This window comes from Leptidea sinapis, chromosome 18 (genome assembly GCF_905404315.1).
Source record: "Leptidea sinapis chromosome 18, ilLepSina1.1, whole genome shotgun sequence".
Classification (NCBI taxonomy): Eukaryota; Metazoa; Arthropoda; class Insecta; order Lepidoptera; family Pieridae; genus Leptidea; species Leptidea sinapis.
The window spans coordinates 3,787,992-3,814,053 of NC_066282.1; the positions used below are offsets into that span (position 1 = coordinate 3,787,992).

Sequence of the window (26,062 nt, forward strand, 5' to 3'; positions counted from 1 at the left end):
TTGGTACAAATCCTACTCGCTGAAATTAATAGTTATGACTTCCAAAAATGCGAAAATGATATCGACCATTCTTTTTCTATTAAAGCGGCACATAATTTATTGAATAATGTATCCAAGTTACTATTTAATGTTTGATTTTTGTTTTTTATTTTTTACAGAATAACAATGAGTGCGGATAGTTTAAATGCTAGTCCGTTGAAAAAAATTGATGAAGTGTGTTCGCCGATTGACGACAGAACCTACAATAAGGATGAAGAGGACAGACAGCTAGATAACTGCGAGAGACTGTCTCAAGTATCGCCTTTCCTGTTGAGCCCGGAGACGGATGTATCTGCACCAGAAATATCAGATTTAAACGCAGCCCATTTGACACTGTCGAAGAGCACTTTACCCACCGATGCCAAATCGTCAAAACTGTCCGAAACCCAATGCTTGTCCAAAGCAACAAGCATAGATTCGTGGTGTTCGAACGACACTCTTTATAATGTTGAAGAAAACTTTGATGATCTTACCATGGATCCAGACTTGCCCCAACATTTCGAACAGAACGATATTGAGAAAAGTGAAAGTGATAATACACTTACACATAATGAGGAAGACAAAGAAGACAGCCATTGTTCCACTTACATAGTTCATGATAGTAAATCGGAACCGTGTGATACGTTCTCACCTGACTCAATAACTGCTAACGATAATTACACGTTTACAAAAGCGAAAACAGATGTGGCCGGAACAACACCCTCAAATTATACGAAATCCGATTTAAACGATTCGACAAAAAATTCACAAACCAAAGATCTCGCCTATGGCACTCTGATGTCGGGAATGCCTTCATTCTCAAATTGTACTACAGACTTAGGGTTTGAGGACACTTGGAAATTGCCACAACCTGAATTGATTCGAAGATCTCCAATCGGGAATGATTTTGATATTACACTTCCGCAACAGGTGGAAGAAAAGAATATAACATTAGAAAGTCCAATAGTACAAGAATATGTTCTGAAGAAAATAGACAGTGTAGAAGTGTCTTGTTTACAAGATGCCTCGACAGAACATAATTGCTCAGTAAACGAACCGAAAGATAGCCCTGATACAAATTTTAGAAATATGATCAATTCAGTAACAAGCACGCCGATTACTGACTTAGAATGTACTACAGATACTATAGAGGCCATTCCATGCCAACTGCCCCTGGTCGAAAATGATAGTGGACAATTAAGTGGCAGTTTACCAAATTTTACATCTTTTTTTCAATCAGCCGAGATAAGGCCGCAAGATATAAATTCAGACCCTAAATATGTTCTGAAGAAAATAGACAGTAGAGAAGTATCCTGCTTACAAGATGGCTCGACAGAACATAATTGCTCAGTAAACAAACCGAAAGATAGCCCTGATACAAATTTTAGAAATATGGTCAATTCAGTAACGAGCACACCGGTTACTGACTTAGAATATACTACAGATGCCACGGAGGCTATTCCATGCCAACTGCCCCTGGTCAAAAATGATAGTGGAGAAATAAGTGGCAATTTACCAAATTTTACATCTTTTTTACATTCAGCCGAGATAAGGCCGCAAAATCTATCTTCAGACCCTAAATATGGTCCGCAGAAAATTGACAGTGGAGAAGTATCTTGTTTACAAAATGACTCGACAGAACATAATTCCTCTAGCCCTGATACAAATTTTAAAAATATGGTCAATACAGTAACGAGCACGCCGGTAACTGACTTAGAATGTGATACAGATATTACGGAGGCTATTCCATTCGAACTGCCCCTTGTCAAAAATGATGGTGGAGAATTAAGTGGAATTTTAACAAATTTTACATCTTTTATACAATCAGCCGAGATAAGGCCGCAAGATATGTCTTCATACCCTAAATATGTTCCGAAGGAAATTGACAATGGAGAAGTATCTTGCTTACAAGATGCCCCGACAGAACGTAATTGCTCAGTAAATGAACCGAAAGATAGCCCTGATACAAATTTTAGAAATATGGTAAATACAGTAACGAGCACGCCGGTAACTGACTTGGAATGTACTACAGATATTACGGAGGCTATTCCATTCCAACTGCCCCTCGTCAAAAATGATGGTGGAGAATTAAGTGGAAGTTTACCAAATTTTACATCTTTTTTACAATCAGCCGAGATAAGGCCGCAAGATATATCTTCAGACCCTAGTAGATTTGCTGTAAGTTCTGAAAATAATACTGGAGGAGATCGCGATGGCAGACTTCAAGCCAATAACAGCAACACAGATAGCCTTGCTTTATCGAGAAAGACATTTTCATATTCAGAATTTGAAAACTCAGTTGTGGCAAAACCGCAAGATGTGCATTCTGGTGAAAAATCTAGTCAAAGCGCCGAGAGCGGCGTGTGTTCTGAGGATTTTCAGAACTTTGAATCTTCAGTAAGAGATCGACCACAGGATCTTTCTTCTTTGTTGGATGGCAGTGCACTTTTTATCAAAACTGAAAAAAAAATGTGCGAACATTTGATCAATACGAATCATTCAAAAACTACACCCAGTCAATCAACAAGTGCAAGAAATGCCGAACAGCCACTTATTATAAATCCTTCGATTTCGAGTTTTAGGGAGTCTCCAGCACTAGGCACCACTCCCCCAAGCATTCTTCTTTCCAATGTGTACCCTGAGGACGAAAATGAACAGCCGCACTCGATTATAGTTACCGATAGTTCGCTATTAGCACAGCCCAGTCCCAAAAGTTCTTCTGGACCTTTGGAAACTAAATTAGTTGATAAGGAATTGAGCGGCAGTCCAAAGCTAGAAGCTAAAATTAATGGAATTGAATTTTTTAAAGAAACAAACGGTTTAAAAAATATTTTTTTAGAGAGTGATATTAGTGAAAAACAGAACAGAGTGACAGAATTTGATGGAATTGATGTAGTAGCTGATTCCCATGAAGATATAAAATGTAAAGGAGGGGAAGTTTATGCAACTGTTAATTTTTTAAATGAAACATTTGAAGAACTAATGGAAAGCAATGTCGATGATCTAGATACAAGTAAATTAGAAGTGAAAAACATTGGTAGTGAAGTTTTAACAGGAATTGTACTCGATAGTAAAGTGAAACATCCGCTAAAAATGAGTGAGGATTGCATTAGTCTGGATGTAAATGCAGATGTTGGTAATGAAGAAGTCGTCGATAAATCGGCGACTGCAAATTTTCTTCAAAATGAGAAGAAATTTTGCGATTTTGATGCATTCTTCCCTCTCCTGAGCGACATTAGATTTACCGGTGAGTTAAAGTTTTTATTTTTAAACTCTTGTGAAGCTGAAGTGAAGTTACCACCAAACAGTTACTTTTCTATGAGTAATCCTCGCTTAAGTGCATGGTTGCGGATTAGACCTTTGGCTATAAGGCTAAAACGCCTCCACTGTAATGGCTTTCCAAATTTTGTGATAATATGTCTATTACATTAACCGCCTAAATCCTAAAGTTACAGTTAATTGTGGTAAAAATTCGATATTAAAAATGACACCAAACCTGTTCCGTTTTAGGTTTAATTTATGTTTTATTTAATTATTTACACAAATAAACGTAAAAACAAAATTTTGTAAACGATGCAGGACTTGAACCCACGACCTCTGGCGTTCCATGCCAGTGCTCTGCCAACTGAGCTAACCGTTTGAGTGACGTATCATCATAAAATCTTGTATGCTTTGTTCAACATTCAGGTTGTGGCTTCATATAAAAAAAAATTGTTTTCAAATTTTATTTGTGTATTCATCCTAGAAGCGAGGGTTATCACTTTAAAAACATAAACAATTGTTTAATTTATGTTGTTCTGGTTTTAACAATATATACATTTTTTGCTATACAATATATTTATCAAAATTGATATATTAACAGGTCCAGGCTTAGAATTAATGAGTACATCGTTCACGCAAGACTCGCCCACCGAACCTACCTCGCCGGACAGCCAGCGAGAGAGCGGGACAGACAACAAGTCCGATAAGGCTGCTGACCTGCTGAAAGAGTGGGACAGCGACACCGACTCGCATTCTACCAACTCGTCGAGCGGTGAATTTATTTGGAAGGTACGTGTCATTTTTGGATATACATATGTAATGTTTCGTAAAATTTATTTAAAATTATAACTGGAAGGAAATGAATGTTATTTTCTAACATATATTTTTGCATATAACTTTGGTTTGTTTTTTATTTATTTATAACAATTAATAGTTATATTAAATCGATAATTTCTCCCTGACAATTACGGCCGTATTTACAAACAGATATTTCTCACTAACGTCAAATTGTACATACCTAATCTTCTTTCACAAAGCGTAAACTGAACGCTAATGGCAGTTTGGTAATGCGGCCGCAGTAGATATCACGAAATATGATGTATACCTACCTATATTAAAACTTTCCTGTTTGAGATTTCCTACTGCGTGAAAAGCTCGAAATATTTGAAAAGTATTGGCTTCTATCTTGTTTATATAGATATTAACAATATAATCTAAAATTCAAAGTTCTAACACTCATTCGGGCAATAAATTCAAGAAATCAACAGTAACACTACACGTGTTTACGGCCTGCTATAAATCCCATATTAGAGATAATTCTTACAGTTATCAGAATATCAAATGATATACCAGCTTTTCTCGCAGTCTTCTTTTTCGTAATTAGTTCAAATATTGTAAAGGCATCATCAAATAATATGTATTTGACGATTGCCCCGTTACCACAGTACGTGGGTAACACTGAAAATGCTTAAAAGTTGCCAGTTAGAAAGATTGCTAATGAAAACTTTTTCTGAATTTAAATTTTAGAACGCTTTGGTAACCTAATGTAGTATATTGCATTCATTTGCGCTCAAAATTTACGCTCAATGATTTATTATGACTTTCGTTGTGGTGCTTACTTAACAACAAAGCTATGATAGGCTGCGATTAGCATTTCTTAATGAAGCCCCATCTCGTGCCACTATTATATAGTAAGTTATTAATAGTACATTACGCGTGGACTTAATGATGATTCGCGTGAGGGACGTCCATTAACAGCGACTACTAATGATAACATCAGTGCTGTGCGACGCATGATAGAGGAAGATACGAGAGTGACCTATCAGCAGATACGGGCAAGCCAAGGCATTGGTATGAGTCACGTTCAAAAAATATTACACGAACATTTAGGCGTCAGGACGCTTTGTACCAAATGGATTCCCCATACTTTAACCGACGTCCTGAAACATCTTCGCATGGACTAGTGTCGCTAAATGTTAGATAAGTTCAACGGCGGTGATTCAAATGCTGTATTTGTCATCGTCACAGGTGATGAAAGCTGGACTTATTGCTACGAAACCGAAACCAAAAACAAACAGCTCAGTGGGCGTTTCCTTTCAAGGATCGGCCAACTAAGGTAAAGAAAGGACGAAGTCAAGGAAAAAAGATGATTGCCTCATTCTTTGGTCAGAAAGGTCATTTCGCAACAGTTGTGCTAGAAGATGGAAGGACAGTTACTGCAGACTGGTATGTCAATCGCAGTTTGCCTGTTGTCTTGGAAAAAAATCGACAGTATCGCCCTCGAACCAGGATCCTGCTTCACCACGACAATGCTTCAGCGCACTCCGCAAAACGGACTGTTGAATATTTGACTATGGCAGGTGTCGAGATAATGAGTCATCCGCCATACAGTCCTGACCTGGCGCCCTGCGACTTTTATTTATTCCCAAGAACTAAAGATAAAATTCGAGGTATTCGCTTTACGAGCCCTGAAGATGCGGTGAAAACGTACGAAAATGCCATAGAAGAGACCCCTAAGGAAGAATGGGCCCACCGCTTTTCTCAGTGGTTCCATCGAATGTGACGATGTGTAGAGAGGAACGGAGATTACTTCGAATAACAATAAAAGTATTGGCAACTTTCTACACTCAGCCGTTTTTTATTTTCTAAACATTTTCAGTGTTACCTAGGTATAATTTTAAATATATAATATTAATAGGTGTGGGTGTGCTTGCATGTGTGTATATATATCTGTGTGTGTAACGCTTAGGACGGTGACGGCCACGAGACATCCGTCGTGCCTTCCTCGCAATTCGATTATGTAAGTGTGTTGTACTTCTGTCTTTAACATTGTGATGACATGCGCTATCTCATCTAGTGCGACACTACTAATCATTCGGTTTACATTTTCGAGCTAACACTTCAATCGCCTCTTCGGCTTACTAATATCTGCTATTATCATAATTTTAGATTGTTTATCCATCTGTCTGCAATCATTACAGTATGTTTAAAAAACCATGACGTCAATTGTGAAAAGCCTACAGCCAAGTATTGCTCTAGTAACTGCTCTGCTATTGAAAAAAAGCTTTTATCTAAAGTTGATCGCCTGGCATAAGGCTATCGATAAATTTCTTTGCATGAAAAATACGGTATGTGTTATAATATTACATACATAGATATCACACAATGCTTTGAAGTCATCGCATGTATAATTTCGTGTACGAACTGTGGTTGAGTCAACATTAAGAAATTGGCTACATTATTACATTACATTTTATTGCTTAATACTGTTTTTTTAAGAATGTGATTTCGGATAACGTCATTATATTTATCTATTTTTTTATTTTAGATGTACCAACAATAACTCAACTTAACATTAACAATTGATTTGCACTTACTAATTCTAGGTTGGTTATTCTAATTTAGTACATTCAACATTTTAAATAAGAAAAAAAATAAGTAACTTTAATCTTTACTAATTTTAATCTTATTTAAATTTAATCTTTAATCTTATTTAATTATGAATTATTGTATTTATCATTAAAAGAAAATTTTGCTGCCCTGTTAAGTACGCAATTTTGGCTTGCTTGAATTATAAATGAAGCTGTATAATTTTTTTTTAGGTAATATTTCATGTCTTTTCCTTTCCTTTAAAATAGCGCAAGTAAAACTATACCGTTAGTGGGCAGGGCTTGCAAACTGTCCCGGCACGCGGATTTGTTCGATTAGGCGACTGAGTACAATCGGATCCTGGTCGGGGGGGAATTTATAAACAGATAAAAAGGTTTTAAAATACATTCATATGTTGTAAAGTGGTGCAGAAATTATGCGGATCGTTGTCCGTATTTTGTCCGTAAATGTATTTTATTTGAGGGATGGCATTATGCATACTGTAGGTAGTAGCACATTTCACTAACATTTTATTATAGAACTAAAATATTTATTTAGTTACCAACAGATTTGGTTTAAATTTTGCCTTTTTGTGGGATGGTATTCTACTCCACTGTTTTGTTTTTCGGTAATGTAAAATTTTTTTTTCGACTCTTTCTACTTTTCCTATATAAAGAAATGTGGACGTCCTAGTTCCTTTCTTATTTCAAGTTATTTTTAATTTAGATTCCTATAAGACACGAGGTCGTAAAGTAATGCCTCAGACTTGAGTAGAATGGTTTGTCCATTTCCAATCTGTGGTAACATTAAGAAAGTCATTTATGTTATAGTAATCTTTTATGAATTTCTTAATACATTTCGAACATTTTCTGTGATCAATTTTGTAGAAGCATATACATCGCCCCATAATAGACTTACTAATCCGACTTAACCTAGTAGTAGGCATAAAAAGTATATGTTATGATTATCACGGTTTCTAGACAATTCGCTTATGTGCCTATGTGTTTACACATAAAACTATCAAGAATAATAAATAATAATATTGAAAGGCAAGAGTTAAAATGAATTATTTCTTTAAATTTATCACTTACTGATATCATTTAGGCATAACAAATAGATGTGTTAGTATTTGACTGATCTAGCGTTGTTTGTATTTATTTATATTTATTTATATATTATATAAACTTGTAAACTTACAGTTTTGCCCAAAGCGTTTACAAGCTAGCCCCAGAAATACAATTTCAAATTAAAGATAAAAAAATAATGATAAAATAATACAAACAATGTCAAGTTATATAAAATCAAATAATGTCCATACCGCCTAATATATGAATAAAATAATTTCAAAAATTTAAGTCAATAATAAACAATAAAATAAAACGTTATTAAAATTAATTAATAATTCAAGTACCATCTAACATAATATGCATGTCATTAACAATCGTTTGAGATTTCTCAGCAAATAAATCAATGTCACACTGAGTGAGCAAGTCGCCGATCAGACGTAGTGCTCGAATTGTACCGCTACTCACATATATTTCAGTAAGTCATGTAGCCTGGTTATAGTTTTCTTAAAATTGTTTGGTCATGAAACACGATGAAGATGCACCGCATAAAGAACCTCGCATAAAGCTCATAATGTTTCGGAAGTCAAACTGGTGGTAAATAGTACTTATGGATTATTTCGCAGCAACGGGACAGAGGGCAACCTAGCCGGGTGGACGAGTCGCTGGAGCCCGCGTCGTGCGGGGGCTCCAGCGACTCGGCCTCGGGCTCCGAGGGTGACGAGGTGGAGTTCGTGCCCTCGTCGTGGGACTGCCGCGCAGCGCCCGCCAAGTCCTCGCTCAGGAGTATGGAGCAGTCTCCGGTTAGTACTTCATTTAGTAAAAAAGTACATCTTAAAATATTACCTTCTTGCAATTGTAGGACCTATTATTGGCGTTTTCCCCGATGCCCGCTTATGGCTTACCCATTCTTCTCAAGTCTGAGGCATACTTTTTAACTTTCAATAAGTTATATTATATTCTATTTTGAATTGCTGTGAGTTGAACACATTCGAACAAATCGCGCAATATTACAACTTTAACCGACACGGTGGTGATCATAGATAATACACTATATACCAGAGATAGATGTGCCACTGATGTTTTTATTATGTAAAATCAGTGTACCTAGGCTAAGAGATGGCGCTGCGTTATTTTTAGTAAAAATATTCACGCCCGTAGTGTACCGACTACCGTCGCTAGATGGCGCTCATTATGTTTAACTATATCTATTGTTGTTTAGACCGTATTGATTTTGATTGCATATTGCGATATTGATTAATATTGTAATTTGCTCTTTATTTGTGGATAGAAATCTTAAGTAAGTTTTTAACTATCACTAGCTCCATCTATCATGTATGTAAAATGATCGCCATCGTGATGAATTTGCAGCATACCTAATAGAATAGATGGTAGCACTTTCAATGCAAATTTTTATCATGTGCCAATGTAGGGAAGTTGCACCCCCCTGGTGGTGATAACTGAGTCGTGACGTCATTCAGTTTTATTGGCGTTTCGGTCAAAATGGCCGATTGACGTGTTTTATATTTTAATATATATGTCTTATATCAAAACGGATTTTATATATATATATATATATGTATGTCGCAAGATATTATGAAGTTAGAAAAAAAATATATTTTTTATAGTATTAGTTACTCTACCCACACCTTTGTCTTTAAAATAATACTAACATTGAGCCTCTACAGCAAGTAGAACTTAACCGCTGTTGTTTTACAAATGAAGGTGAATTATGCTAGAGATAAAAATAAAAGTAGCTGCGGACTGGTAGCGAAATAGTTTATATTTACTACTCCTAAAGTTTTATTACTACATAAACATTTTATAATAAACCATTAAATATTTAAATATTGACACACTTAAAAAATTATATTGCCCCAACTAGGCATAGCCTGTACTATGGGTACAAGACAACGATATATTTAATACAATATACTTACTTAAACATACATAAATATATATAAACATCCATGGCTCAGAAACAAACGTTCATATTAATCAAATAAATGTTTGCACCGACCGGGATTCGAACCCGGGACCTCTAGCTCAGTAGGCAGGGTCATTGGTCAACCATTGGGCTATAGGGGTAAATCAATTTATATAATAATACTTCGATGGTACCCATTCATTATGAAAAATAAACATTAATAAACAAATAAATAAACATTTTGACTGTTGCTTCTGAATACATTTTTGATAATGTTAACACGAGGAACAAACATAAACTTGTTATGCCTACTACTCGGTTGGGTCGAGTTAGTAAGTCTTTTGTTGGGCGATGTATATGCTTCTACAATATGATCCCAGAAAATGTACAAAACAAATGTGTTACGAAATTTAAAAGAATTGTTAAAAAACGTTTGTGTGGGAAAGGTTATTATAGCATAAACGATTTTCTTAATGACACAACGGACTGGGAATAAAGCGATCACCCTTAGGCTCTTTAATTATAAATGTTTATTGTACGATATAACATTGTAATCCATATTTTATATAAAAAAAAGCCCGCTGAGTTTCTTGCGCCCAATCTTCTCAGGTCTGAGGCAGTCTCTTTTGACGTTCAATAAGTGATTTTAAATCCTATTTTGAATAAAAATATTTGAATTTATGTGTGTGTATGTAGTTACAGGACAGCAAGAAGCGCGTGGTGTTCAAGAGGCAGAAGTACCACTGCGTGTACGAGTACCCGCGGGAGACGCACGCACTAGAGCTCGACTCGCCTCACTGCGTGCCCGACCTCTCCACCTACTGCGGTACATATACTCTATGGTCTTATCACTGACTTCTACCATTTACCAATGCACTGGCGGCTGTCAAAGTGCTTTTGTGCCTGTTTGATATCCGCCATTTTGGCGCTGTTGGCCATGTAGCGAGAGTCTGCGGTACTAAAACTAGTGTTGACAACCTCAGCTAAACAAACATGGATAGGAAAACTATTTACGAAAAAAATTGTGTTCTTTATTACGTTGATTCCAGTATAAATAAGACGGAAAACGATCGAAATTAATTCAGAATGCAATAATACTTCATGGTATACGCTTCTCTCGCAGCCATTTGTATTATACGTCAAAATTAGTTCTCTGGACGCTTGCGAGTGGCGCATCAAATTACTTATTCAATGTTTAAAACGTCGTTAATATACGTTTGTTAAAAAATTGTATTCCTAATTCCATATTAGAGCTAAAACAGTCATCATCTCTCCGATAAAATTGATGTGACCTAAAGAAGCTAGGGCTCTTGTATGGTAAGCCTTCGATCAGAAAAATACGGCCGACGGACGTCATTTCATAATATTAACCTCGGGTCACTTAGGCTTAACACTAAACGATTTTGTTAAATCGAAGTGAACACGAATCATTAATGATTGAAATTCGATAAACCTGAACTTATCGACTTCAAACTATTTGTTTCTATAACTAAAATCGTCGCATCTCAACCGTACGAACGTAACCCCTATAACGTACTAATAACTTCGGCGATAATTACAGTTTCCCGCGTAAATTTTACTTGTTTGCATTGTTAATATTATTGAATATTTTTATTTATTTCTGTTTGACAATGTGAGTTGTCTATATTCAGAGATAAAACCTCTTTACATACCTAGATTATACAGGCTATTAGCTATCGGAGGTTAAACAAACGAATAAATATTTTATCGAACGTCCGATGGGCTTAAAACACTTGCGTTTACCTCACACGGCATTGTTCGACATCTTTTGTCGTATTCAATTTGAAAGTATAAAAATAAATATAAACTTAAGATTGATAAACAAGCAAAAAACTAAAAGACTGAAACATTTCTATTATATACGATTTAAAAGATGGTCCCAACTCAGCATGTTTGCTGGTCTGAAAACCAGCGTTGGTCTTCCGTTGGGCCATTTTGTGACGTCACGAAAAATATTTTGATATTTATAATTTGTAACTTATACACAGCGTGCTGTTCTTAGTGCATTCGTTCTTTATTCAGCAATGGAAATTTGGATTAATCACTATTTCTTTTCTTACCGCTTTGCTTGCAGCGCAATTTTTATAAAGATCCATACAACGGGCTTTTGTTGCACATATGCAGTTAATTATCGTGTGCGTTCCCTAAAGGCCTTACGGTCGTAGTTGTATACGGCTCCCTATCAAATAGATCTGACAGTTTCCTAAATCCTAATTCAAACTTGGTATTTAAGTCTCTCAATTACTCGGTTAATTTATAACTAGGCTTAATAATTTTGCAGATAATTCAATGCCCAACCTCACTCACATAAGCAGATAGTAAGCGCGCTCCCGATCTCGGTTATCTGTGACACAGTAGAGTCCATCGACGAGATGTTATATAGTAACATACATATAGTTTTATTTCTAGGAGATATATAGCACTTGAAGAACAGTTTCTATTACTATATCCTCACTTTTCCAATCAATTTGCTTATGCCTTCCAATCGATTGCGTAAAATAAATGAATGAAAGTTGTGTCGCTTCAAAAATAATTAGTCGGGCCTAACTGATAAATAATAAAGTTCATTTAAGCTGATTTCAACTGAAAAATTTACAGGATGGGGGCGGCGACTTTTATTTATTAAATACAAGATGTGCTTACTTTCACCATAATTCCGCATATTTGAAATTGCAATGATATTGACAAAAAATTTAAATAGTAATTGCAATATATAGCGACAATAATACACAAACGTAAGTGAATTGAAGGGTACTTGTAAATGTCTACGGTGTAACGTTGTATTTACATTACATACGTCATTTTACATAAAATAATGAAATAAAAATAAACTAATAACATAAAATAATAAAAACTAATAAATAATAAAACGTAAACACTTTTGTGCGCGAGCGTAGGCGAGTTTTTTGCTGTTCATAAAAAATGCATGGCTCGCTCGCGTCACCCGTCGCCCGGCTATCGCCATACCACGGCTGCGCTCGGTAATAGCAACACTTCATTCGTGCAGTGACTTATCACGTTTGCCGTAAAATACCTAGTTATATAATTTTTTTAATCACCGGTTGTCTTAACATAATATAAAAATAAGTTTCAAGGATTATCGTCACCCCGATAGGGGTTCCAGGATAAGATTTTGGAACGTTAAAAGATATAATTCCACCAAGTTCCGGTGATTAGTTACCCGGACACCGAGTATCGGGAATCACCTGTGACACGTCGAGTCATAACCTCCAGCTGAGGGGCCTGCACCGGCGTCTTCAACGTCAGGGGAGTACCGAGCTACAAGGACAAACTAGATCAACCAACAATACACCCTACGACCCTTGCTCAAATTGTATTTTAATTATTTTTAAATATACATCATTTAAAGGCCGGTACGGGTAGTTTCATTTAAGAACTAGGTTTGTAATTTTATATAATAAGTTTGTAAAAATTAGAATAAGTGTTTAATGTTAATATCCGGACAACCAAGCCTTGCTCGGATTTTTAAGAATGTACAAACTTGAATTTAAAAAAAAAACTAATAGGACATCTGGATTCGAACCGGGTCTTCTGCTTTCCGGTTCACCCAATGTCCCATCTGAGCTACTATAGTCTTGTATATAGTGTCGAAATTTACCTTTGTATTCTAAAGTTATTGTAGCTGTTTCTCATTAAAACGGATAGAACTACATTTTTTTAAATTGAAACCTAGCTATATCGATTTATCGCCCCCGAAACCCCCTATATACTAAATTTTATGAAAATCGTTGGAGCCGATTCCGAGATTCCAATTATATATATATATAAATATATACAAGAATTGATCATTTAAAGATATATATGTTTAATGTTATTAATTGTAATAAATGCTTTGAAGTCATATTGTAATTAGTTTGAAGTACTGATATTATGTCATATAGTATATTCTTAGTTTTAGTTATTTATAACATGCAACGAGTGTAGTACACGGTACAATCCGAATGGGTTTATATTTGGACTTAAATTTAAGTAAATTGTAAAAAATTTTTTTGGGGGTGTAAAATAAATTTAAAAAAAAAAACTAATCCGGCTAAGCTTGAAAGCGAACAATAGCTTAAAACGTAGTGGATTTCGGCTATCTCCGTTTCTTTACAAGATTATAGCCGTCATCTGTCAATCTATCAATCACGTTTCATACAATCGCTTTTTTCTTACAGAGTTTCGCTAGGCTGTATTGAGCTATTATTTAATTGCAATGCTATTTTAATTGGCCGGTGTTATATCAGAGTGGGAGCCTTCGAGCGCGGAAGAGGCGGAGGCGGAGTTGGACTACGGACAGCTGTTCGGTTCGCCCGCTCCTCTTGACATGCTCGCGGCGCGGCCCGCCCTGGCGTACGGACACGGTGAGACACTCGTATTCTAATATAACTCTCTTTTTTCATGGAAAAGGAGGACAAACGAGCGTACGTGTCACCTGCTGTTAAGTGATCACCGCCGCCCACATTCTCTTGCAACACCAGAGGAGTCACAGGAGCGTTGCCGGCCTTTAAGGAAGGTGTATGCGCTTTTTTTTTTTGAAGGTACCCATGTTGTATCGTCTCGGACACCGCGCAATGAAGCTCATGCCACAGCTTTGTTATTCGTGGAAGAAAGCTCCTTGAAAACCGCACTGTGGAGGACCGCCACACATCCAGATGTTGGGGATAATATCCTAATTTATGGCGTGTCGTGTGAAGGTGGAGTTCTGCGGCAGAAACCAGGTGAAATAGCTCTTCGGATCACTCCCCGTGATAAATGCGATAGAAGACACACAATGAAGCGACGTCTCAAAGCAACGCCAAGTGATCCAGGTGTTCGATGCAAGCACTTGGTCCCCAACAATTCGAGCTGCTCTGTTATTAATTATTTATTATTATTAATTGCTCTGATTTCTCTACAATTTTGTTTTTCGTAACATAAATTTACAAACAAAATGTAAGTAATTCTACATACTATACTTATTAAAAAATAAAAAAAATTGTACAAAGTTTTACTAATAGTAAGAAATAAAATGTGTTTATAATTCAATCTCAGTTTTAACATTCCTAGTGGCTACTGTAGCTGCCGCGACGTCATCCGCGTGGACACAAAAATAGTATGTCTACATCTACCAAACCTTTCGGCTCAATACCTTGCACCGTTTTTAATTAATTCCAAATTTTTGCTCATAAAATTTTTAAGGTGGGAGAAAGCCGTATTTATATGTGAATGCCTTACAGATTACTTTATGTTGACAAAAACTTGCAGATTACGACGACGATTTCTACATTTCGTCATCAGCCCGACCTTTCGAGAGCATCGGCGTCTCTTCTCAGTTCTTTCCCGGGCTCCACCTGAAGCACGCTCTCATGGAGGACTTCCCCCCCGCGCTCCCCCACGCCACTCCCTCATTAGACTTCACCACACCGGACTCGGGCGTCGAGGACATCACTCCCAGCTCTACTCTCGACGACAACTTCCAGAAACTCCAGGAGTGGAAACCGGATAGTACTAGCTCCAGTGAATCAGTCAGCCCCAGCTCGCCCAGTGAAGCGCTCGGCGGACTGCGACATACTCGAGATAAACTCAAGCTGGACTTGCCGCCAAGCCCCCACGTGCCTCCCTCACCAAGACACAGCAGGGTCTTCAACTTTGTATTGGACAAACCTAAGAGACAGGCCGAGCCGACTACCCCACTAGTAATGAGCGACGCGAAGCGACACGATATCACTCACGACGCCAGCCCGCTCGTAATGAGCGACGAGACACCGGTCGTGACGTCACTCGCTTTACCGACCACTACTGATGACGTCATGCCCGAGCCAACTTTCTCTACTTTCGGGAAACCGAGCTGCAAAGCCGTCGACGCCGAGAAAAATATCATACTCACGGATGAAGATGATAACATTGGAGACAAGGAGAGTTGCAAAGTGGAACCGGTGAAGGGTGAAGGGACCGTATTGGACAGTGGCGATGAAGACTCCGGCATTGAAAGCAGCTCTAAAAATACTCTCGAACGGAAAACTAATGTCCCAAATTCTGTTGATTAGTCCTTTATTTATTAAGAAAACCATGGGCTTTTACTGCAACCGATTTATTTCTATTGATGAATATAGAATATAAACTTAACAATACCAGGAATTGATGAAATGAAATACTTCTATTTTGTGGCTCTTATAATCATTATATTTAAACAATAACTTCAGTTACGGAGCAAATATAAAATGCAATTTAATCATAACGCCGTTATATGTAATGTAGATTTGCTGTCAAATACGTTTGAAAATCAAAAGTTGTGATATTTTCAAAACTATTGGTAAATACGGCCTATACGATACTTGCCTATGGAATTACTTCTATTAGTCTAAGAGCTAGCAACTTTTTCGAGAGAGAATCTGTTTCACTCTCCCGGACGTTATGCGGGCTTGCTAGCTGGCGGCGGAGCTTGTGTTTATTAATATGCAACGTACAGGTAATGATTTTTAAAAGGTTTTTTTCTTTTTATTAAACTTTTTGAAACATTAATCTATTTTTGCCAGATATTTGTGTCGTTTTTTTTTAATATTTTTGTTTCATTAATTTGAATTGGTACTGTACACTATCATCATATTAGTTTCTAGTTCAAAATTGTACGTCTTTACAAAAATTCGTTACACTTTTTAACTGTCTGTTTTAGCCGTCACTTACCGTCATAATTTCTCTTTTAAAGAAATTTTGTTTTTTCTTTATTTTTGTCTTTACAAAAAACTTATTTAATTCTATCACTACCTATTGTAACATAATTTTCTTTGTCAAAATTAGCGTCATGTATAGTGTAAAGAACGCCAAAAATATCTCTTAATAATAGATTCATGTTCCAAAAAGATTAATAAAAAGAAGTCCGAGAGAGTGAGAGAGATAGCATAACTAACAATTAACCTACCTGAATTTCTTGTTTTCTTGACCGTGCTAGCTCTCATACTATATGACGCTCACAAGATGTCACTGTTTGCATGAGTGACGCAGTGAAGTCTCGTGATTGGTTCTATCAATAAACGCCATTTAACAACCAATAGCGTGCCTTCATTTGGATAGAGCGTTAAGTTGTCGGGTCCACTTGTCGCCCAGTGAATTGGAACAGAACAATGGTACAAATGTCCGTGAATTAATGCAATTGTAGATTAACTAGTTATAGCGCTTCGTTTACTGGGAATATACAATATTAGGGCCTATTTAAGATTTGTACTCCGTCATACAAGCTAGGTGTTTCATACGTAATGTATAGCGTAGCGAAATTAGTTTAAGCGTGAGGTTACATTTGCCAAATTGTGCGTTGTGTGTGATCGCGCCATGTTCGCACAAAATGCATCTTCCGCCGTAATACATTGTGCCCGCGCGGTGTATGTATGTGTGTGTATTAAATGAGGTAGATATATCACCAATTTTTTTTTATCATAAAACTGAATGAACATTTTTTTGTCTAGCAATAATGTCGTATCATTATCATGCTATTTATCTATGAAAGTAATATTTCCCTGCACCTATAATATGTATGAGGCTAACAGGGTTTTAAAACTCATGATTATATTAATATTAGTAATAAATAAAACCAATTTAAAGCTGCCACTTTGCAACACACAGAAAAATGCACATCATATAAATTTGTGAATGAGACCTACATATTATGCGTAAAAGTAGTTTTAACATTTTTTACCGCACAATAAATTATTTCGCACATATTTTTTATGATAAGAATCTCATAGCGTAAGTGAGTTAGTGTAGTTGGGGACCGCACGGGCGTCCAATGTGTAATTGAAGCCAATTTTTAGTAAGGATATCTTTTATAGTTTTAAGTATTAATGGTGTGTGTGGTACTCGACACGATCGATCGCAAACCATATTATTTCACCTGCTAAAGTTAGTAATACTGTTTTTTGCAGATATAAATAGTAATAAAATACTTGTGGCTATAGAATGCAATTGAAAACGTACCCTCAATAAATAAAAATATATAAATCAGCATATTATGAAACTTAATACGATGGTTTGCGATAAATAAATACGTTCGTGTCCGTTGTTTGCGTGCGTGCGTGCGTGCGTGCAAGCGTCTTGAGTATAGAAACGTGCAATCATTTCATTTCCAATACGTCTGAATTTAGTTACGTGTAAATATTATTTAAAGTATCGGTTATGTTTTTTTTTTATTATGAAAATTATGAATTGTACACTATTATTTTTCTTATTTGTTTACTAAATGTTACGTTTGTACAGGTGTATATAAGTAGATGATTTTTGCGATAACTCTTAGAATACTAATGCGGTTAGAATCGAACGTTAAGTGAATAGTTGCAATATAACTTGGCCGACCATATCTGGATCTAATTAGATTTTATAAATAATTTTTACACATTGATTGTTCTCTCATTAGATGGATTTTTTTTATATCGTTTGTGCAATTAAATTTATTATTTATATGAATTTCAGTAATTACAAAATTTTAATTGGAGTGCAAAGTCGATTATTGAATGCGTTTTTAATATTGCGACTTTGTTAAGTATTTATATGAAAAATAAACAATAAATATGTGATTAAGAGAGTTTTATTTACATTTAATTTAAAATCAGTTAAAATATCATATTTACACTACGGCTTATCTTTTACTTAATAGTGTTGATTTTCTCATGAGGAATTTTAATAATGTTAATGTTAGTGCAACCCGAAGTGTGGATTGCACATTGTGGCTTCAGTTTCCCACCCCCTGCCATATGAAATACGTGGAGAACATCGTCGTTGTCAATTCCTGATATGACTGCTCGCAACATCGTCAGCCCCGTCGCCAGATGATGACCAGGCCGGATGCGTCGCTGGTCGCCAGGAGACTCTCGTCGTAACTGAAGCTGACACCCAACACTGGATGGGCGTGACCTGGTATCAACATAACTGTATCAGCTGAGATATAATAATTAACTTAAACTTTGTGGGTAAATCATTATTAAAACCCAATAACTTTGGTTAAATTATTTATGATGGAGCGAGCAAGCTTGTGCACAGTGGTAATAAAAATCCACCAACAGTCACTTAGATTGCGAACTGCAAAGGGACCAACCAGTTTTACTTCTATTATCTTGAAACATAGGTTTCGTTCTCTAGGACATAGTCTCTGTCGAAACACGGATAATAGACGGTCTTTGACGATCTGTATAGCCGAGTGGTTAGCGGTCCTAAGCTAGAGGTCCCGGGTTCGAATCCCGGTATGTGCAATATGATGAATATAGATGTTTGTTTCCGAGTCATGGATGTTTATATGTAGTTATGTATGTTAAAGTAAGTATATTGTATTCAATATATCGTTGTCTTGCAACCCATAAATCAGGCTATATGCCTAATTTGGGGCAAGATAATTTGTGTAAAAGTGTGTCAATATTATTATTATATGACAATTTAATAACATGACGGGCAAGGACGTTCTATTCACATTTTTTTTATAGGGTCAAGAAAGTGCGGAAGGTCACCTTTGCGATGGATCGACGAAATCAAATCTGCTGTGGGCGGTCCCGTATCCCGTACCCAATAAATCACAGATTTTGTTGAGGAGAGAGATTTTCATAAGCACATTGATATTCACGAGCTTAGACCATTTATACGCCTAGATAGAGTATGAAAGTATAGGTACGTCGACAAAAATTGAATTTAGAACTAACATCGATTTTTAGCAATTCACGCATACTAACACAGTGTTATACTATATCGCAAATATAAGATGTAGCTTGTCACGCACACAACTAATCTTCCTGGCCTGTTTTTATCCATTGTCTATCCATACAGCACGATCGGACGATCCTTGCGCTCGATGCTTTGCTGCACAGAGATTTTATATTAGGGTCCAATTTACTTAGCTTTAATCTCAAGTCTCCGCGTTGTGTTATATCAATTTGATTTAATTATTTATCAGTAAATAATTTACAGCACTAAATCCACATTCAGCTCAACATGAAAATGGAAACGGTAGTAAAAGTTTTCTTACACATTCTTGGAATTTGCTTTCTTTGTTAAATTTGCCACCGATATCCAGCATTGCATTTAAATAACCCACAGCGAAAGGGTTAAAGTCGTGACGAGTCCATTTTTAAATTGCCCGCTCTTAACTATCAAATTGCCCCCCTGTGGGGCGTGGGCCCCACGTATGGAAAGACTGCTCTAGACGATCTAATACTACAAATCTAGACGTATAAATTATCTAAGTTCATGAGCTTGTTTTCCACAACTCCATGTCTACTTTGCACCTATTTTGCGTGAAAACGTTAGCCCGGATTTCAAAGGCCTTGTAAGACATGTATCTAAGATTTCGTAACGATGGCTTCCTTCACCGCAAGATAGTTGAAAACACGTACGTACCTAAACAATTTGTTGTGTTTTTACAGTGATAACTTCTGGGATTAATACACAAATAAAATTTTAAAACAAAATTTTATGAACGATGCGGGACTCGGATTTTATGTTCTAACATAAGTATACTTAACAAATTGTTTAGATTTGCAGGAGCGACATCTCAAGTCAATTTCCTAATATTATGCAAATGCAATTTGTTGAGGTTATGAACTGTAAAGTAGATCCTGTAGATGAAGCCACAACCTTTTTTTATGGAATAGGAGGACAAACGAGCGTACGGGTCACCTGGTGTTAAGTGATCAACGCCGCCCACATTCTCTTGCAACACTAGAGGAATCACAAGAGCGTTGCCGGCCTTTAAGGAAGGTGTACGCGCTTTTTTTGAAGGTACCCATGTCGTATCGTCCCGGAAACACCGCACAAGGAAGCACATTCCACAGCTTTGTAGTACGTGGAAGAAAGCTCCTTGAAATCCGCACTGTGGAGGACCGCCACACATCCAGATGGCGGGGATGATATCCTAACTTGTGGGGTGTAGTGCGAAGGTGGAATTCGGCGGCAGGAATCAGGTTGAACAGCTCTTCGGAACACCCCGTGATAAATGCGGTAGAAGACACACAATGAAGCGACGTCTCTACGCAACGCCAAGTGATCTAGCCGTTCACAGAGCATTGGGTCCCCAAAAATTCGAGCTGGTCTGCGTTGCACGCGGTTAAATGGATCGAATTAATACTGTTGCGTAGCAACCCTTCGAAGTATATGACGAGAGTTGTCAAACTTCAACATTGTTAGTTTCAACAGCTCCGTCAGCAATACTCGTTACTCAGCAGAAAAGTGTTTACTTTAGACGCTGTAGACCCGGGTTCGATACACCTACCAGTGTATGGATTTTTTTGGGTTTTGTAAAGTTAAAGGAAATTTCTAGTAAGTTCAGGATCAAATCGAACAGAAAAAAAGGGATGGAAAATGTGTAAGCAGGATAAAAATAGTTAAAAGAATTTTCTAGTACAATTTAAATTTAAAGATGGAATGGGAGAATCATTTTGAAAATAGAACGGATCCGGGGGTATATAAGCCGTACTAAGCGTGGCCTACGGCAGTTCTAGTTCTGACTCGAAAGTGTAAAGAAGAAGAAAAAGAAAAGAAGAAGTAGTGAAAAGTGGAAGTGTTCCAAGAGGAAGAAGATAGAAGAGACTTAGTGTTCGGTGCGGTGTGACGCGTTGAAGGTACCGCCGCCCACAAGAGGAACAGCGGCAGACCGGCGAAGTGCAAGTTCAGAAAAAGTGAACGCAAATAAAGACTCGTTCCTATAAGCGGAGTATTATTTCCAATCCCTGACCCACTCCCGTGTCAATACTAAGGTGCGCCAGACCAGAGATGACAGCAATACTCCATGTGTGGCCGGACCTGCGCTTTGAAGAGCGCTAGAATGTGGGCCGGCTTGAAGTACTGCCGTGCTCTATTGATGACGCCCAGCTTTTTCGAAGCCAATTTGGCTTTGCCCTCCAGATGGCCACGGAATTGGCAATCGCTCGAGATTTCGAGACCCAGTATTCCGAAACTAGGCGAGGCGAAGGCCGGCAACGCTCTTGTGATTCCTCTGGTGTTGCAAGAGAATGTGGGCGGCGGTGATCACTTAACACCAGGTGATCCGTACGCTCGTTCGTCCTCCTATCCCATAAAAAAAAGTGTTGTCGAAGAGCGGTGATACGGCAAATGGGGATTCTTTTGTGGTAAACGCGCAAACTTGAGTCTTCTGGGGGTTGAATTGGACAAGGTTCAATTTACCCTATTCCGCGACCTTCTCGAGAGAGGACTCGATAGAAGACACAAGTTTCTACCGGCACTGGTCGACGTTTTCCCGAGAGAGACTTGCATGGCCCGTGTATACGGCATCACCAGTGCTGTCGTCTGCATAGCAATGTATGTTGGAGGTGTCCAACATATCATTGATATTCAGAAGAAACAGCGTGGGAGATAGCACACTTGGGGCACTCCAGCGTTCACAGGCTTGGGATTCGAGCAAAAACCGTCGACAACGACTTGTATGTTACGCCCAGTGAGGAAGCTGGAGGTCCACTTGCATAAGCTCTCGGGAAGCCCAAATGATGGAAGTTTTGAGAGGAGCGCCTTGTGCCATACACGATCAAAGGCCTTCGCTATATCCAGGCTAACTGCCAGGCCTTCCGACGATGGTTTGCCGGATCCGAACTGTCTCCCTTTTTTTGGATCGGGTGGACAAGGGCTGACTTCCATGATGGAATAAACGCGTTAGCACCGGCTTCAACTCAGGGGCACACGTTCTAAGCACGATTGGAGAAATGCCATCCGGCCCGCTCGACTTCCTGACGTCCAACGAAAACAGAGCTCGCCTAACAGTTTTCTGTCTGAACTGTACTTCAGGCATAGCGCTCTGACACCGCGGGATGGTCGGCGGTGTTTTTCCGTTGTCGGCAAGAGTCGAGTTGGAGGCGAAAAGAGTGCACAGGAAATCCGCTTTCTCTTTTGCCGTATGGGCCAGGGTGTCAATCCTCATGTGCAACGGCGGCATGGACGGCTGGTTGAAGTTACCAAGAGCAGCTTTCGATAGCGACCAGAACTTGCGTGTTCCGGTCGGGTAACTGGAAAGCTGCTCGCCAATTTTGACGACGTGCTTCGAATTCGCACGGGCGATTTGCCGCTTAAAAAATGGGAATGGCCTCCGGTCCTCGACACTAACCTATGCGAAACATAGCGGCACTAGGCCGCTACTTCACGCCGGTATTCTGTGCGAGTGTGGTAAGTAACCCGGACGAGTCTGGCCCGATTGTGCTGACGTCAAAAGACGGTAGCGTGACTCTCCCATTTTCAATAAGCCCGTAGTCGCCTCTTACGACACCCTTGGGCCTGGGACTACCCTATTCTTTTTACGCCCCGGGGAAGCACAGGGCAAACCTGAGAGTTAAACAAGACATACCAAGAATTATGAACGATACGTCACTCGAACGGTTGGCTCAGTTGGAAGAGCACTCGCACGAAACGCGAGAGGGTTCGTGGGTTCGAGTCCCGCATCGTTCATAAAATTTTATTTACGTACGTACCTGACATGCGAGGATCGAACCTTTGCAGTAACCTTGACACGTACCTAATTTTGCTGTACTTACTGTGCTTTACTGTGCGATAAAAATCGTGCTATAGGCCGCGTTGTGAACATTTTATGATAGGATGATACTATTTATTCGCAATCACAAGTTTATTAGTGAAAGTCGCACATAAGGCGGGGAACAACAGCACGATACCTTGCAGCTTGTTGACTACGGGGTGGTCGTCGTGACCCTCGATGTCCAGGAAGTACACGCAGGCGTCCTCGGAGCCGGTCACCACGCACACGCCGCGCCGGAACGACATGATGGGACAGAACGATGACTTGACGCTGTGCGAGCGGTGGCTGGTCTCGTACCGCTTCTTGAGGCTCAGGCTACCCTCGCGGTCCGTGATCCTGCGCACTTCTTACAGTTACATGTAGTCCTCTTAAAGGCATAAAAGGCATTTATTATCTCAAAATGATTCCTTTACAATTATTTTTGATGTCATTTCTAGTATACTAGATACTACTACCGCTTCGGAAACAAATGGCGCTCTGAGAGAGAAGAAGCGGCTCAAGAAACTCTCCCAGCTTTCTTTTTTTTTGCGCTCTTTTGCTTCTTTTCTTGGCCAGAGAAACGTCCATGCTATTCTAATATTCGCTCACCGTCATCGATGACCTTTAACTAAAATTTAAGATGTCAGTAGTAGTAGACCCGACTACAGTGCATGTACCGCCTGTACCATTCTTTCAGTTGGCATCATAAAATTAGGAGTGTTTCTTTTTACATTTAAGTCGGTTCGATTCGAAGACGGGGCAAGTAATTTTTGGAAAATCTTTGAATGCAGAATTACTAACTTTTAAAAAAAACAAAGTCTTCTTTCAGTAAAATACCATATCTACGGTATTTAAGGTACTTTCTCTTCATGTCCCATAGCTTTGGGACGCCCAGTATACATAGTGTGGCGCGAGTGAGTGAGCACCTGAACAGGTAGAGCGAGTCGGTGGCCGAGCTGACCAACAGCGCGGGGTGTCGCGCCAGCCACGGGCTGACGCCCAGTATACATAGTGTGGCGCGAGTGAGTGAGCACCTGAACAGGTAGAGCGAGTCGGTGGCCGAGCTGACCAACAGCGCGGGGTGTCGCGCCAGCCACGGGCTGACGCCCAGTATACATAGTGTGGCGCGAGTGAGTGAGCACCTGAACAGGTAGAGCGAGTCGGTGGCCGAGCTGACCAACAGCGCGGGGTGTCGCGCCAGCCACGGGCTGACGCCCAGTATACATAGTGTGGCGCGAGTGAGTGAGCACCTGAACAGGTAGAGCGAGTCGGTGGCCGAGCTGACCAACAGCGCGGGGTGTCGCGCCAGCCACGGGCTGACGCCCAGTATACATAGTGTGGCGCGAGTGAGTGAGCACCTGAACAGGTAGAGCGAGTCGGTGGCCGAGCTGACCAACAGCGCGGGGTGTCGCGCCAGCCACGGGCTGACGCCCAGTATACATAGTGTGGCGCGAGTGAGTGAGCACCTGAACAGGTAGAGCGAGTCGGTGGCCGAGCTGACCAACAGCGCGGGGTGTCGCGCCAGCCACGGGCTGACGCCCAGTATACATAGTGTGGCGCGAGTGAGTGAGCACCTGAACAGGTAGAGCGAGTCGGTGGCCGAGCTGACCAACAGCGCGGGGTGTCGCGCCAGCCACGGGCTGACGCCCAGTATACATAGTGTGGCGCGAGTGAGTGAGCACCTGAACAGGTAGAGCGAGTCGGTGGCCGAGCTGACCAACAGCGCGGGGTGTCGCGCCAGCCACGGGCTGACGCCCAGTATACATAGTGTGGCGCGAGTGAGTGAGCACCTGAACAGGTAGAGCGAGTCGGTGGCCGAGCTGACCAACAGCGCGGGGTGTCGCGCCAGCCACGGGCTGACGCCCAGTATACATAGTGTGGCGCGAGTGAGTGAGCACCTGAACAGGTAGAGCGAGTCGGTGGCCGAGCTGACCAACAGCGCGGGGTGTCGCGCCAGCCACGGGCTGACGCCCAGTATACATAGTGTGGCGCGAGTGAGTGAGCACCTGAACAGGTAGAGCGAGTCGGTGGCCGAGCTGACCAACAGCGCGGGGTGTCGCGCCAGCCACGGGCTGACGCCCAGTATACATAGTGTGGCGCGAGTGAGTGAGCACCTGAACAGGTAGAGCGAGTCGGTGGCCGAGCTGACCAACAGCGCGGGGTGTCGCGCCAGCCACGGGCTGACGCCCAGTATACATAGTGTGGCGCGAGTGAGTGAGCACCTGAACAGGTAGAGCGAGTCGGTGGCCGAGCTGACCAACAGCGCGGGGTGTCGCGCCAGCCACGGGCTGACGCCAAGTATACATAGTGTGGCGCGAGTGAGTGAGCACCTGAACAGGTAGAGCGAGTCGGTGGCCGAGCTGACCAACAGCGCGGGGTGTCGCGCCAGCCACGGGCTGACGCCCAGTATACATAGTGTGGCGCGAGTGAGTGAGCACCTGAACAGGTAGAGCGAGTCGGTGGCCGAGCTGACCAACAGCGCGGGGTGTCGCGCCAGCCACGGGCTGACGCCCAGTATACATAGTGTGGCGCGAGTGAGTGAGCACCTGAACAGGTAGAGCGAGTCGGTGGCCGAGCTGACCAACAGCGCGGGGTGTCGCGCCAGCCACGGGCTGACGCCCAGTATACATAGTGTGGCGCGAGTGAGTGAGCACCTGAACAGGTAGAGCGAGTCGGTGGCCGAGCTGACCAACAGCGCGGGGTGTCGCGCCAGCCACGGGCTGACGCCCAGTATACATAGTGTGGCGCGAGTGAGTGAGCACCTGAACAGGTAGAGCGAGTCGGTGGCCGAGCTGACCAACAGCGCGGGGTGTCGCGCCAGCCACGGGCTGACGCCCAGTATACATAGTGTGGCGCGAGTGAGTGAGCACCTGAACAGGTAGAGCGAGTCGGTGGCCGAGCTGACCAACAGCGCGGGGTGTCGCGCCAGCCACG

The 26,062-nt window shown here is 40.3% G+C and overlaps 2 protein-coding genes across 11 annotated transcripts in view; one reads left to right on the forward strand and one right to left on the reverse strand.

Annotated features, from left to right (window-relative positions):
- LOC126969464 (uncharacterized) overlaps window positions 1-26,062 on the forward strand; it is an 85,986-nt gene that overhangs the window by 54,966 nt on the left and 4,958 nt on the right. For 2 of the 4 annotated variants that reach the window (XR_007730397.1, XR_007730398.1), the window contains 7 exons: window positions 159-3,265; window positions 3,881-4,068; window positions 6,029-6,079; window positions 8,339-8,515; window positions 10,336-10,465; window positions 13,908-14,024; window positions 14,908-17,889. Coding sequence is in view for 1 of the 4 variants with exons in the window: in XM_050814892.1 (XP_050670849.1) it covers window positions 159-3,265; window positions 3,881-4,068; window positions 5,308-5,394 (3,382 nt within the window). In the remaining 3 variants the exon portion in view is untranslated. Of the gene's footprint in view, window positions 1-158; window positions 3,266-3,880; window positions 4,069-5,307; window positions 5,891-6,028; window positions 6,080-8,338; window positions 8,516-10,335; window positions 10,466-13,907; window positions 14,025-14,907; window positions 17,890-26,062 lie in introns of those variants that run through there. The other 2 variants (XR_007730399.1, XM_050814892.1) reach the window with 2 other exon arrangements.
- LOC126969486 (WD repeat-containing protein 13-like) overlaps window positions 18,200-26,062 on the reverse strand; it is a 36,278-nt gene continuing 28,415 nt past the window's right edge. For 4 of the 7 annotated variants that reach the window (XM_050814946.1, XM_050814945.1, XM_050814943.1 and 1 more), the window contains exons 10-11: window positions 23,286-23,485; window positions 18,200-18,543 (exon numbers count right to left, since the gene is read on the reverse strand). In XM_050814946.1, coding sequence (XP_050670903.1) covers window positions 18,443-18,543; window positions 23,286-23,485 — 301 coding nt within the window. In that variant the 3' untranslated portion in view covers window positions 18,200-18,442. Of the gene's footprint in view, window positions 18,544-23,285; window positions 23,486-26,062 lie in introns of those variants that run through there. The other 3 variants (XM_050814950.1, XM_050814948.1, XM_050814944.1) reach the window with 2 other exon arrangements.